The sequence below is a fragment of the Pangasianodon hypophthalmus genome, chromosome 23 (genome assembly GCF_027358585.1).
Source record: "Pangasianodon hypophthalmus isolate fPanHyp1 chromosome 23, fPanHyp1.pri, whole genome shotgun sequence".
In the NCBI taxonomy this organism is placed as follows: Eukaryota; Metazoa; Chordata; class Actinopteri; order Siluriformes; family Pangasiidae; genus Pangasianodon; species Pangasianodon hypophthalmus.
Window position 1 is genome coordinate 12,426,528 of NC_069732.1, and position 13,549 is coordinate 12,440,076.

At 39.0% G+C, this 13,549-nt stretch overlaps 1 protein-coding gene across 4 annotated transcripts; it reads right to left on the bottom strand.

The window, feature by feature from the left end:
• Positions 1 to 747: 747 nt before the first annotated feature.
• On the bottom strand, positions 748 to 13,549 carry plekho1a (pleckstrin homology domain containing, family O member 1a). 4 transcript variants are annotated; one of them, XM_026929399.3, is made up of 6 exons: positions 12,784 to 13,549; positions 12,163 to 12,309; positions 4,934 to 5,068; positions 3,693 to 3,797; positions 2,660 to 2,761; positions 748 to 2,328 (listed from the first exon to the last, which is right to left on the bottom strand). In XM_026929399.3, exons 1-6 carry the CDS (start codon positions 12,808 to 12,810, stop codon positions 1,270 to 1,272), a joined length of 1,575 nt encoding a protein of 524 aa, XP_026785200.3. In that variant the 5' UTR covers positions 12,811 to 13,549; the 3' UTR covers positions 748 to 1,269. The 4 variants fall into 4 exon arrangements, with proteins under 4 accessions (XP_026785200.3, XP_026785199.3, XP_053084516.1 ...); XM_026929398.3 differs by having other exon boundaries at positions 4,928 to 5,068; XM_053228541.1 differs by lacking the exon at positions 12,784 to 13,549 and having other exon boundaries at positions 2,660 to 2,783; positions 12,163 to 12,301.

Consider the following 13,549-nt stretch of genomic DNA (forward strand, 5'->3'; position numbering starts at 1 on the left):
TTTCATTGTTGTTGACAGCTCATATTGTACAGAAGGCTATTATAGTTCAGTAATACACACTTCATGTTCACGCCTGCTTCAGCATGGTGAGCTCACCCTTGACTTTAAGTACACTCATCTCAGCTGGTCAGAGTGAATACACTGTGTGAATACACTCTGTATGATTAGTCAAGCATTCTGCAACCAAGGCCGTACTGCATAACTATCAGCTCAATGCCAAATTAATAATTCAGTGGCCTATGACTCACACCTACACTGGCATAGAAAATTAAGCTGTAAATGGATTCTTATCCTAGACTGCCTGTTCCTTAAAATAAACTCTAAACCACCTATTAGAGTAATCTTCAAAATATTTTTTTCACATTGCTGCCTTGAAAGAGCAGCAGTACTAAAGAGCAAACAAACAGTATACTAAGGGTACTGCTTTACATCCAGCTGACCCTACTTTAGCCCTTTACATCCACTGTAATTAAAACCATCTAATTACACTCCCTCTAGAGAATCAAATGAAATTAATAAGTAGCTTCTGCAGCTCACAAAGATGCCAGTGATCAGCATGCTTTCATGGAGCAAATCACTATCATTATTCAAGACATTACAAGGCGTCTGAACATGGGGGCGGAAGTGCACTAATGAACTTTCAATTTAACGTTAATACTGACAAAGTAGTAAAAGTGTGATTAGCTAGGTCAGCTGATGTGTTGGTCTTTGATGAGCTTTGAATTAACATAAGATCAAATACACTGATTGAGATAAATTGGCATTTTATTTTTGAAGAATGAAAGTTCTGTCATTTAATAGAAAGATTATAATGAAATAAAAATGTACATTTTGGTCAAAAGGTCTGTGAGAGGGCATGTATGACAACATGACCACAGGTCTTTATCTGTGTCTGGTGTATCTGCATCATAGTCACTTCATATCTAAAACTGTTGTAAACAGATTTAACATTGACTCCAACTGTAAACAATATAACAGAAATTCATGAAGTATACTGATATTAGTTTAAGATTGAAATGAACCTTTACATTATTTAAAAGAAGGGTACAACTTACAGTAAAATTTACAGTAAAAACTTCCAGTGCAAAGACAAGGGCCTGAGGTGTTGAAGGGAATATTAAGAATGAATATTATCAACAATGTATGATAGAATTAAGTGTAGGAAAAGGAACTGTTCCCAGTGCAATTCATGTATTTATTGTGCTCTCTCATGTCATTTATTTTGAATAGTTCTAGTAGTTTACATCATTGTGACTGGGTGTGGAGGTGTCAGGTGGTTCCCTGCTTCCTGTCCTGTAAGAGGGTTGAAGGAGCTGGAGTTTGGTTCTGCTCTGCTTGCTTCTGTCTAGCCTGGAGCTCCTTCACCTCTGCCAGAACCTCCCTTGCTTCCTCCCACGAGGAGATTGCTTCCTGTAGCAACCGTTCAGTTGCTGCCCTCCTGCTCTCCCAGTCCAGCAACTCAGTAAATGTGTCCGTGTCCTTCATCCCTTTAAAATGGGGCGAACTCAAAAGCCACAAATTAGGTGAGTCAACGGTCTTTGAATAGGGTGAATTGTTGCCAGCGGAAATGGGTGACTCTGAACCCTTGATGTGGGTCAGATCAATGCATTTCATACTGGGTGAGCAGGAAGCCTTTGAATCAGGTGAGTCAACACTCTTTGAACGGAACTGGTCCTTGTAGTGAGGTGACTTTGAGGATTTTGAATGAGGGGAATCCTTCCCTTTGACACGAGGCGAGTCCTTTGTCTTAGAGCTGGGTGAATCCTTGGCCTTAATTCGGGAGGGAGAGTCTGTGCTTTTCCCGTGAGATGAGCTATAGGAGCTGGAGCTCTTAGATTGGGGGGAATCTGAGCCCTTTAAATGGCACAGCCATGGAGAATCTATGCCCCTCAGATGGGGGTAGCAACCCATTCTTCCTCTTTGGGGCTCTTGCCCCTGGATCTCCACCAATAGTTCCTGGGTCCTCTGTAGCCGCTGGGTGATTATGTCGTGAAGGTGGCTTGTGAGACTCATTGTGTTATCCAGTGAGCCACAGTGAATTCTTCCCAGGGCTACAGGATTCTTCCCTTGCTGAGGGGTTTGAGTCTGGCTCTGGTGGATCCAGGAAAGTTCACTCTCACGAGGCAGGCTGCTGGTCTTCACCCTGCCCTCCACAGGGGTCTCTCGGGGTCTGGAGACATCAGTGCCAGCACGCTTTCTTGCAGGGGCCAACAAGTCAAGGTTTCCCCGATGGTCCTTTACCCACACAGCATGATCATGTTCTAGCATGCCAGCGTCCTCCTCATGCACGAGGTCAAGAGTCAGCATCCCATCTGAAGAGGTCGAGGCCTGTGGATGAATCATCGACATCAATCACTGAAGTATCATAAGGACATGAAGAAGCTGAAACAATTTTTTATTAAAATACCATATTTCCTTATACTGTATTGGTTGTATACCAATATATAAATTGGAAGAGATCTGTATATTGGTATACAACCAATATACAAATTGGAAGAGATCTGTATATTGGTTGTATACCAATATACAAATCTCTTCCAATTTATAGCAGAAAGTCTTGAGCAAATTGAGCAGTAGTTTTTTTATACTCAGCAACATGCCCATACAACTATTAACTGACTCCTGACTGAGGTCAAATCAATACTGAAAAGCCACCCACCACCGCCATAAGATGACCCCGTGTGGGCAAGCGGCGTGCAAGAGGGATCTTGGGGCGGTCACGTGTTGGGTGAGACAACAGACTGTCCTCATCAATCGTAACCTGCAAAGACATCAATCGTAACCTGTGAAGAACCTTAGAACCTTAGAACCTTAGAACTCAAAACGTTAGTCATTTTCGGCCAGATGTTCTTCATTTTAATATGCCCCTTTTGAGTTAATTATTGACAAGACACAACATATGATGCAGTGGGCTAAATTTAGTTCTAAGTGCTAATTAATTGTACATGTTTATTCTGTAGACTACATAGCAAACTCACAGTTCCTTACATACTATATGCTCTACACAGGAGTTGATTAATTCACAGATCGTACAAATTCACATTCGAAGTGCTTTCACATTTCACACTTTCACAGAAAGTGAAGCGTTACCATCACTGGGATTACACAGTTAACAGCTAACAACTGAGTGTCATCTCAGCAGGTTTTTCTTAGCTTCTCCTATAAATTGGAAACTACTGGTAAAGGATATTACAAAACATGATGTAATGGATGACAATTTTTTTCTAAAATGAGATGGAAAAATCTGCTTACCACGTTATTAAACTGACCTCATCTGATTTCTGCCTGTCAAAGCAGCCATGTTTTATGCAGGCTATGATTATGATAATGATGCTTAGCTAAAACGAGTTTCAAGGAAACATCCACCACGGAGACAGTAACAGTTTTGTATTTTTTTTTTTATCAGCCGCAGTGCTTTGCATATTCTTCTAAAATGATTACAAACATAAAGGTATCTATCCAATTCAGCAGGAATGCAAAAAAATGGGGGGGGGAACTGGGGGCTGGGAGCATTAATTAATATGGACAAATCCTGTAAGGAAAAAATAACAGAAGAGAAAAGCAGACACTGGAGTGAATGGGTGGAAGTGGGAGCATGTGACCAAAGAACAATTATGGGAACAAATGTATAAAAATAAAATAGCCAGAAACAAAGAGCACCAAAGGATTTTTTTTAAGGTTTAAAAGCTTACCTCATCCAGAATGTGGTTCTTGGCTCTTGTAATGGCTGTGTTGAGAACATTGATCCAAGACTCCTTTTCCTCTGGACTAACAGCCAAGAACACAAGATTGGGAGTCTAAGAAAAAGACAGATATGAGAACCTTTATAGACTGTATGGTTCTGGTGAAACAATTTTACTGTAAATATATGTTTCTTAATAACATCTGTCATCAAGAACAGTCATGTTTATTCAATAACGTTTATAGCAGTGCTGAAGGAAGTATAAAGTGGGAAGATAAAAGAAGAGAAATATTAGCACTGCCTGGAGTTATACTTTGTTTTGAAGCCTAACACCAGGAAAATTCAGGTGTAAAGCATATCCATGTGTTCCCTAAAAAATAATGAAAAATAGAACACTTAGAACTGAAGATGGTCGATTCTTAGTCCTGAAAATCTCCCTCTTTAAGCAACACACACACTCGTCCCCTCAATGTTACATACAGGCAGCTGTGTGTTTTACATTAAATTAGGCACAACATAACCAAGTACTGCACATTTTACATCCAAGAAATTTAGTGTAAGAGTGAAAAGCAGGCAAAAATACATCATTTGCTCATGATCCTTTAATTACAAAAATGATAAATGGTTATTCTACATTTCCAGAAGAACAATCCAAAAATAGTATGCATTGTGTGATTTTGTGAGATCTAATTCTACACACTGAACCTTGACAATAACCTGACTCAGAGCCAAGGGACTGGCAATACACTGACAGATGCTGACATATTTCAGGTTGAGGGTTTGTTGTTGTGACAGAGCAATACAGTGTACTCAAAAACAGGAGCTGGACAATAGTTGATTATGTATTCTGTCTTCTACAGAAGAAGATGCTCTTGAGGCATTGAGAAATGTACGTTTCTGTCGACAGAATATATAGAAAAATCAACTGAATTTTAATTAGCTGCCTGCAGGTGGAACACTTTTAATTCCAGGGTATACCCTTGTCTGTCTTGATCAATTGTAATTAGCATAACTTTTTTTTTTTTTTTTGGTGGATCAGAACTAGATAGCCAAACAGTTTACTAAACAGACAGATATGCAGCACATCTGTCTATCATTTACCCTGGAAATGTAACTCTAACTGATACTGATGGTACAGGTAGGAACCCTACAATTGGGATATTCTGGTTTCTCCTTGCTAATCTATTATTTACTTCACCACAGTGTGTGTGTGTGTGTGTGTGTGTGTGTGCAGTGAAGACTCACACGGACCCCAGGCTGCCGGCAATGCAGCAGAGTGAACTTGCTGTGGTTCTTCTTGCTGCGACTCTTGGCTTTGCGCACCTCCTCTGATCGCTCATATTCAGCCAGGTCAAACACTTCATGTGTCTTCCCATCATTCTTCATCTGCAAGGAAGTGGGGGGAAAGCGTGCGCTGTGAGCACAAATAGCCCACTCAACCACATGGAAGGGTACAAGTTGTTTCTCATGTGTCGATTAATTGACAGCCATCTGTGTCCCTTTCACATGGTGACTGTGCCACTGACAGTGGGGCACAAAAGGCCACATTGACTTCAGCCTGAGGGACAGGGATAATTACTGATCTCTGTTATCATTAAGCACATGCTGTGACAGTGAGGACTCGAAGCTCAGTCCTCACAAACACAAACTGAAAATATATGGACAAAATGGAAATAAACCTCTATTTTACAATTTATCTAGAAAAAACAGTATTCCAACATTTTTTTAAAAAAAATGACAATGGAACCTCAGCAATACAACAGGAATAATGTGTGGGGGGATGGGATAAATATCAAGACTGAGAGGATCCCAAAGGATACCAAAGAGGCAAGATGCAGTTATAAAGACAAAGAGAGGGCATGCAAATTATTAAAGAATATTTAATAATTTTTAAACTCATAAAGATCTTATTATTAAAATAACATTTTAATAGTAATAACATTTTAACAGTAGTAAATTGCATTATAAACAGTTATAAACTGTTTTCTGTATGTTATATTTAACTGTTTCTTCATACTACATCTTCATTTCTAATTTCAAATCTTTTCAACTTTCAGTTTTGAATTCAGTGTAAAACACCGAAGCTTTAGAGTGGACATTGTGTTTCAGACAAAGGCGAGTGCTGTCCCCATTCGGTTTAGCTCTTCCTATTATTCTGCCTGTGAGATGGCTGTGAAAATGCCTCATTTAAACACAGGTCAATCCTCATTAAAGCTGGCTGAGTGAAAAATTGGATATATTTATTCAGTCTGAACAAGGGGTCCAAATGCAATATCTCCTCTGGGAGACTACAATTCCCAGAGGCCCATGGTGAAGATCACATGGGTTCAGTGTGAGACAGAGACAGATAAGAGATATCAAGATCACCTCTATATGTCAGTGTTGTTGCAGTGACCCGAAAAAAGATGGTAAACTGGCAGCTACAGCGTACAGACTCCGAATTCTGTATGGTTACTAAGCATTCACCATAGCAACAGAAAGGAGCAACAAAGGAATCAGTAAGCAGCTTTAGTCCGAAAGATCAAAGTGGTCTGAGTTGATGGACCATCATATCAGACAGCATGCAGACTAAGTGCACTATCTGTGTAAAGATCTGTACGATTCATAAAATAAAATACACACAGCGGGTATACACTTTTATCAAAAATCTAGACAAAATTCTACGTATTTTTTCTAGAAAATCTACATACACCTAATACTATGCGCATAACCTCATTCCTCCTACTTAACTGGGCTCACATAGTTAAAACGTGAGGGTACACTCACAGTCACAGAGAATGTAGGGGGTAATGATTTTATGGGGCAAAAGTTCCCCGGAGGAGAACGCCAGGGTTCTCTCTATCACATCAATATTTCACTCCCATGCTGTTGGGCCAGCATGTTTCAGACAGGGGACCATCCTGTTCCCAGGATTAACCACCTCTAAAAATAACCTGCTAACCAACCAATCTCGTACTGACAGTGGGGATTGCAATTAAGAACAAAAAGCATTAGGAGAAAGGCAGACACATTCTAAACTGTCCTGTTATGGGATTTGCTTGCACTGGTCTTATAATATGTCTGGGTCATTATTAGAAAGCAGGGATTAAAATAGATGGAAGCTTTTTAAGGGACTATGAATCACTATACAATGGTACAACAGTTATTGTACCATTCAGCATTTCATTCTTATCATTTATAATATATCATTATTTCAAATTAGGGTTGAGTGATATGAAAAAAAGATATTCCAATATTTCAAGACATTTGTACAATTCAGTGAAGGGAAATAGTATGCAGACACTTTTGTTTTTGCTATTTAATATACTTCCAGTGCATATCCAGTGCATATGGATTTAAAAAAGGATGTATTCATAAGAACAAACATATAGATGTTACATGCAAGATTTCAGTACACAGACTAATGATAAGTAATGTAAGAGGAGCCACTCAAAAAGAGTTGCAGGATGACCTGAAAGCAGCAGGAACAACAGTTACAGAGAGAACAATAAACAATGAAGTGCACCTCAATCATTTGTGTTCCTACATGCCACACAAAACACCTCTGCTGAAAAAGAAGCACTGGGATGCACTTCTAAAAGCATTTAGACAAATCAGAAGTTGGCATGTTTGGAGAATGAAGGGTTGTGCTTATCATTTCAAGAATACCATACCACCTATCTGCAAAGGGTACTGGGGTATTACACTTCACTGAAAACAACAGGAAGGGAGCAATGTACCTGGACATATTAAAGGGGAATTTAATCTCACTGGCCAAGAAACTGAATCTGGGGAAAAGATGGAGACAATGACCCCACACATACAGACAAAATAACTGAAGAAGGTCTTGTATGGCCGAGCCAGTCTCCTGATTTGTACCTCACTGAAAATTTAGGGGGGATTTTAAAATTATGAGTCCATCAGAGGAACCTTGTAACCTTAGGGAATTGAAGATGATACTTCAAGGATACTTATTTCCCCTCAATCTATATAGGTTTCCTAACTCCCAGCAAAATAGTGGTGCTGCATTTAAAAATAAACCATTTAAAGTTAATTTAATGATACTTTTTTTTTTTTATTTATTTCAGCAGCACAGTGCACTAATGATTTTTGGAGGCACAGGGTCTCAAGTGTGACCACTCTTTAACTATTTATTTAAAACTCTTACAGACCAGAGCGGTGGGATTATGTACACTCAGCCTGGGCTGAAAGCCTACACAGGGGAGCAATAAAACACGTTCCTATTAGCTCCAAGCTGTATTCAACATAAACCGAGTACCCTGCAATTACATGTTTTTTGTTTTTTTTCCTGCACAAGCCAGGCTGGAATTAAAGGTGGGAAATGGATTTGCAAAATCTCTTAAGTGTGCGAAATTTTGTTAAATCTGGTTAGCATTATATTGATGTAACAAGCTTCCCCATAATAGATATCTAATCCCAAGCATCTGCTACTCTAAATTAATTAAATAAATGAGTGTAACGCAAACTGAAAGGTCATGATTCACTGTATGAGTAATTACACTGCTACTGCAATGGCTACATTAGATAAGATTTTATACCACAAATAATATGTCTCATGCATGAATGATACACTCCTACTGCTGTGTGTTGCAGGTTGTGTGATACATTTCTATTCAAAGCTTTTGGAAAGGCCAGATCTGGCATAAATTATTATCCTGACACTCGTGTAGTCAACATTGAGATTACTTCAAGGATAACTTCAAGCATACCATCAGGCATTATTTACAATACCTCCTGTATTGAAATTTATTTGTTTGCTAATTAAATGGAGGGTTACCTAAGAATACACACACTACATATTTTCAAAAATAACATTTCCCTAATTAAAGAACAAAAGCATGTGATGTTTTGTCATGCAAAGTTTCAGCCAATAAAACACTTGTCTAAACACAAGTCTAAATACTAAAATGTTACTTAAACTAGAACTGACTCCATATAAATATATCCTATATTACATATAATAATCCCTGTTCCTTAGAATGAGTCTTCTACATTCTGTCAGCATGTGAATGATACATAAGCCAGTTATCACCTACGTGGCTTGCACCTATGTGGCTTGTGACTGTAGATTTTCAGGACATCATTAATAAAGACATTGCCTCAAACAAACTAAGTTAAGTGGCTATCACACTTGACTTATGCCATAGGCTACTATCTATTGAAGTTTTATAGTAGTTTTAATAGTTGACAATATACATTAATCCAGTATACAGTTTATTAGTGGGAACCGGCATTATCCTCATCATAATTCCCCCTTTCCCTCTCCCAATCATTGCACTACATCTTACAATAGAAACGGCTCTGTACCTCATAGACATAATGTGTGCACTTACACCTTAACTTGTAAGTGTTGTTTGCAGAGAAGTATTAGATTTAATTTTGATTGTTTGCTATAAAACAAGTTCTTGGCAGCTGCTGAGTATTTTTAAAACTAGCCCACCCTGGCAACTCTGTCATTAACTGTCCTGTCCCTGAGCAAGAGGCAGTGTGATCCATGCCTCAATGGGCCTCTATTAGCTCTTGTTCCCATTTTTGACCACTACATGCAATAATAACTCTATGGAGTTAAATAGGGCAGTGAGCAGGCTGCCCCACGATTGCGCAACATCTAGAAAAGAGAGCAAAACCATGGAATCTCTACTTATATCTGTCAAATGCTTTTTGTTGGTCAGTCAAAAGAGGTAATTAGTACTTCAACAGAATTTAAAATGCATGGAGTTGAGTGAATGAAGACTTTATGAAGATTAAAATTTTTTAACTAGCTTATATACATGGAGGGGCTCTGCAGTACTCTATAGTACAATTCTTATATGGCACACAAATTAAGCAAGAATAGTACGTCCGTTTTATCAGAGGTAGATGGTGTGTAACATTTCCCCCATGCCTATTAATCAGAATATACATCATATAGTTGCTTGCACTGACATCATGTTGGCAGGCACAAGCCTGTAGCAGATATAGTAACATGTAGTGTATTCTGCCACTCAGTAGGGAGATCCAGAACCCTGTACATTTCACCCGCAGGCACCTGAGACAGCCAGCACCAGCAGCATGATGCAACACACTGACACTCTCTGCTGCTGAAAAAAAATTAGCTCTGGGTGCTTGAGTGCTGAGATGGTACTAATGGAAGGTAATATAAAGCTTATACACAATTTATGCCACTGTAAGGCAGGTACATTACTGTAATTCATTTCATTCAGTAAAGTGAGTCCTCGTGTACCTCATTAAGTGGTCCTCATGTAAATATTGGTATACAGGAGATGAAAGAGATATCAATAACACCCGCAATAGTGTTTATATCGTTTTACCACACCAATATAAACCACAATTTAAATATGCGACATAAACCAATTAAGGAACTTTCTGTATTTAAATAAAAAGAGCAGAACATATTTTTTTTCCTTAGTGCTGAACCCACATCCAGTTTTTGCTTGCCAAGTTCATTTTTACAAGGCCTAATTAGAAAAAAAAGAAACAAAGATAATTAGATTGCACAGATCAGCTTCTCATCACATAGTGCACATCCTGTGCACTTGCTCTGAGAGTGAAAATCCCGAGTTGCAAACTAACACAGCAGCTCCCATAATAACATAAATGGCATGTCCTCTCTTTATTCTGGCTTATTTTCTCAGTTTACTTAATAATGAGTTGAGCAATGATAACATCATAGATTTAGTTCAGTTTGACTCAAAGGGAGCAAACCATTTCCTCTACCACTTACTGCACAAAAATGATTAGCTGTAGAATTTTAATTATAGGATCATCAGTGTGCTGTTAACCATCCTTTCACTGAGACACTGGAATGAAGAGAGCATTTGCAGTTAGATAACAGCTCAGTGTTGCAAATGTGTAAGTGTGCATGTGTGTATGGGTTGGCCTTGCATTCAGAGCTTTGGGGATCCTTCGGCACAAAAAGGGGTGCAGCTGCGTCTTTGATCTCCTAAAGTGAGTACTCCCAATTGTACCTAATCCAAAAGGCTGCAGCTGAACTTGTAAGGACTAGGCCATGCAGAAACATTTTAAAATGCAACTGCAGTCATCATAAGAATAAAGGCATGGTCCGGACTGAAATGAGGAGAGGACAGCTGTAGAGGGCCTTCTTATATTGGAACAATCCAGTGTGCTGTCTCCCAAAGTGACAGAGCTGCAAAATTAGTCACGCTTCAGGCTATGATATAGCTGCTGCACTTCTGTGCAAATTACCATCATTTGCATCATCATGCTAACACTTTCTATGAAGGACATGTATGTAATGTACGACAAATATGTTCAAAACATGTCAGAGTGCATTCATAAGGCATTATACCCATTGTTCTAATAATTTATGAACATGCATTACACTTTCTAAAAATGTGTTACAAACACTACTTACAATACTTTAATATAATATAATGCATGTTTGTAACATCTTATAATGCTAATAGCAAAAAAACTCGGTTTCAGTTTGAACAGTCTATTATTCATTGTTTATTTCTCTATCTCTATTAATAATGGCACTATAGCTGACTATTATTCCATGTTTTAAGTGTAATTTTGGGTTTGATTCAACTGAGAGAAATGTAACATTGTAAATCATTTAGAAATATATTTAATATATTTCATAAATATTATTTATAAATGATTATAAATATGTATCTATAATTAAACATAATACAGGGTGCAAGCTGATTTTTTTTCATATTGGTAATGTGTTATGTGTAAGGTGAATAACTGAATAATAAGCTGGAACTTTAAGCATCTAAATCACAACTTCATCTTCAGTAATCACTGGTCAGGGTGGAGGTGAGTCCTATCCTGGAAACACTGGGCACAAGGTGGGAATACACTCTTAATAGGATGCCAGTCCATCACAAAAGACCATGCACAAATATATTCACACACTCATTCACACCTTGAAGCAATTTAGAATAGCAGATCCACCAACTGGCACGTTTTTGGGAGGTGGGAGGAAACCGGAGAACCCCGAGGAAATCCACTTGGAGAGCATGTACAGGAACTCCACAAAGACGGTAACCTGAGCTCAGGACTGAACCAGGGACTCTGGAGCTGTGAGCAGCAACACTACTCACTGCACTACTGTGCCACCCAAAATCATAATTACTATACTGTTTTCCAAAAATTAAAATGGTATGTTTAAGCCATAGAATATGAAATATGTAGACCAGTAAACCTATGCCTCAGTTTATTAAACAAAGTCATAGGTTTTTAAAGTTTTACTGTACTGTAGTTGGCCGATTCTAGGGGTCGATACATTTTAGTTGCAATGTGCAATAAACACAAACCTCTGTGACATCACAGCAGAAAGAATGGTGAAACTAACTACCTAGGGCCCCTAGGTGTAGGGGGCTCATAACTGGTCTGGACTGAGAAGTTGGGAAAGGGGAGCTCAGAGATTTGCTATGCGCTTGCATAGTCACTGGTGTGCTCACTTTATCATTATATATCATGATACCAGAAACTCAGAAAATCTGACTCACCTCTTTTTCGAAAATATACAGATGGTCACCCTTGAGCATCACAAAGCGATTTTTCCAGATTTCTCTGAAAATGCCTTTGCCACAGAACTTGCGGATCCAGCCCACTTTGTCTGGCTGTGAGGACGGCGGCGTGGCATCCTGAACACCCTGTTAGGAAAAGAGAGAGAGAGAAAGCGAGAAAGAGAGAGTAAAGCTGGGCTTATATTACATAACAGAGGAATTAAAGTGCTGGGGAAAACTCTTTTACACAAAGACTCTCCTATAAACCCACATACACAGCAGAAGCCTATGGTGCTGCTGAAAACATTGTACTAAACAACACATAGCTGCTTTAAATTGACTTTAAGGGTGCGGTCAATTAACTTACATACTCAATTATGGATTATAAAAAATATACATAAAATTTATGTGCTATACAAATGTGGGTAAAGCATATTTGAAAAGGTTCTGTGCTACACACTGGATAAGGCAAGACAAAGGGGTCAAACCCAGTGATATGATGTACACTAGAATTAATATAAAGAGCATCTCAGTATTGTAGTATACACATATATCCAATGCCCAAGACTGCTGCAGTGGGCTGCTGCTAAAATAACAGAGTAGATTTGTTCATCATCTTACCCTTTTGACCAGATGGCTCTTCTTCATAGTGAATGGCAGCTGTAAGACTTTATTTCCTGAACTGATCCCGCTTGGCTGATATAAATCTGAACAGTACTGGTTGTTGTATTGTTCCTCTTTTGTTGACTTTGTGTGTACTCGATGATTAGGAGCGTTATAACGCCACTATTCGCCGTCGCGAGCCGCTGGGTCTCCAGACTGTCTGGTCGGCTCGTATACTGGAGGTTTACAAATCGCGGGCATACACACTCTCTCCATTGGCTTTTGGGTGGCTCCCTGAGAGATGCTGCGAGTTGCAGTGAAGCACATCATCCCCAGTAGTCCGGGTTTATAAACGAACCCAACTGCTCCCCCTACTGGCTACATCAGGCTAGTGCTGGAGCCTCAAGACTGATCAGGAGGAGCAACTGTACTGTAGTTTGTTACATTTACATTACATTCATGGCATTTGGCAGACACCCTTATCCAGAGCAACTAACATTTATGTCCTTTTTAGACAACTAAACAGCTGAGGGTTACAAGGGCCCCAGCAGTGGCAGCACTAGGATTCGAACTCACAACCTTCTGAGCAGTTGTCCAACACCTCAACCACTGAGCTACTGTTAACGAGACTTACTGATGACTTGTTAGTCACTGTACACTTAAAGGCGATTATTAAATCTTAACACTTTTGTATTATTTGGGAAAATTATCCTGAAATGTTGGTAGTTGTCAATACATATATGTTTAGAGCAGTGGTCACCAACCCTGCTCCTGGAGATCTACT

Excerpts from the sequence above, each read along its gene's own strand:
- plekho1a (XM_026929398.3), bottom strand. The coding sequence starts at position 12,810 with ATGAAGAAGAGCCATCTGGTCAAAAGG. Across the intron at positions 5,069-12,162 it reads TGTATATTTTCGAAAAAGAG|ATGAAGAATGATGGGAAGAC; the intron begins GTGAGTCAGATT and ends ACTTCCTTGCAG. Across the intron at positions 2,329-2,659 it reads GGGGTCATCTTATGGCGGTG|GCCTCGACCTCTTCAGATGG; the intron begins GTGGGTGGCTTT and ends ATTCATCCACAG.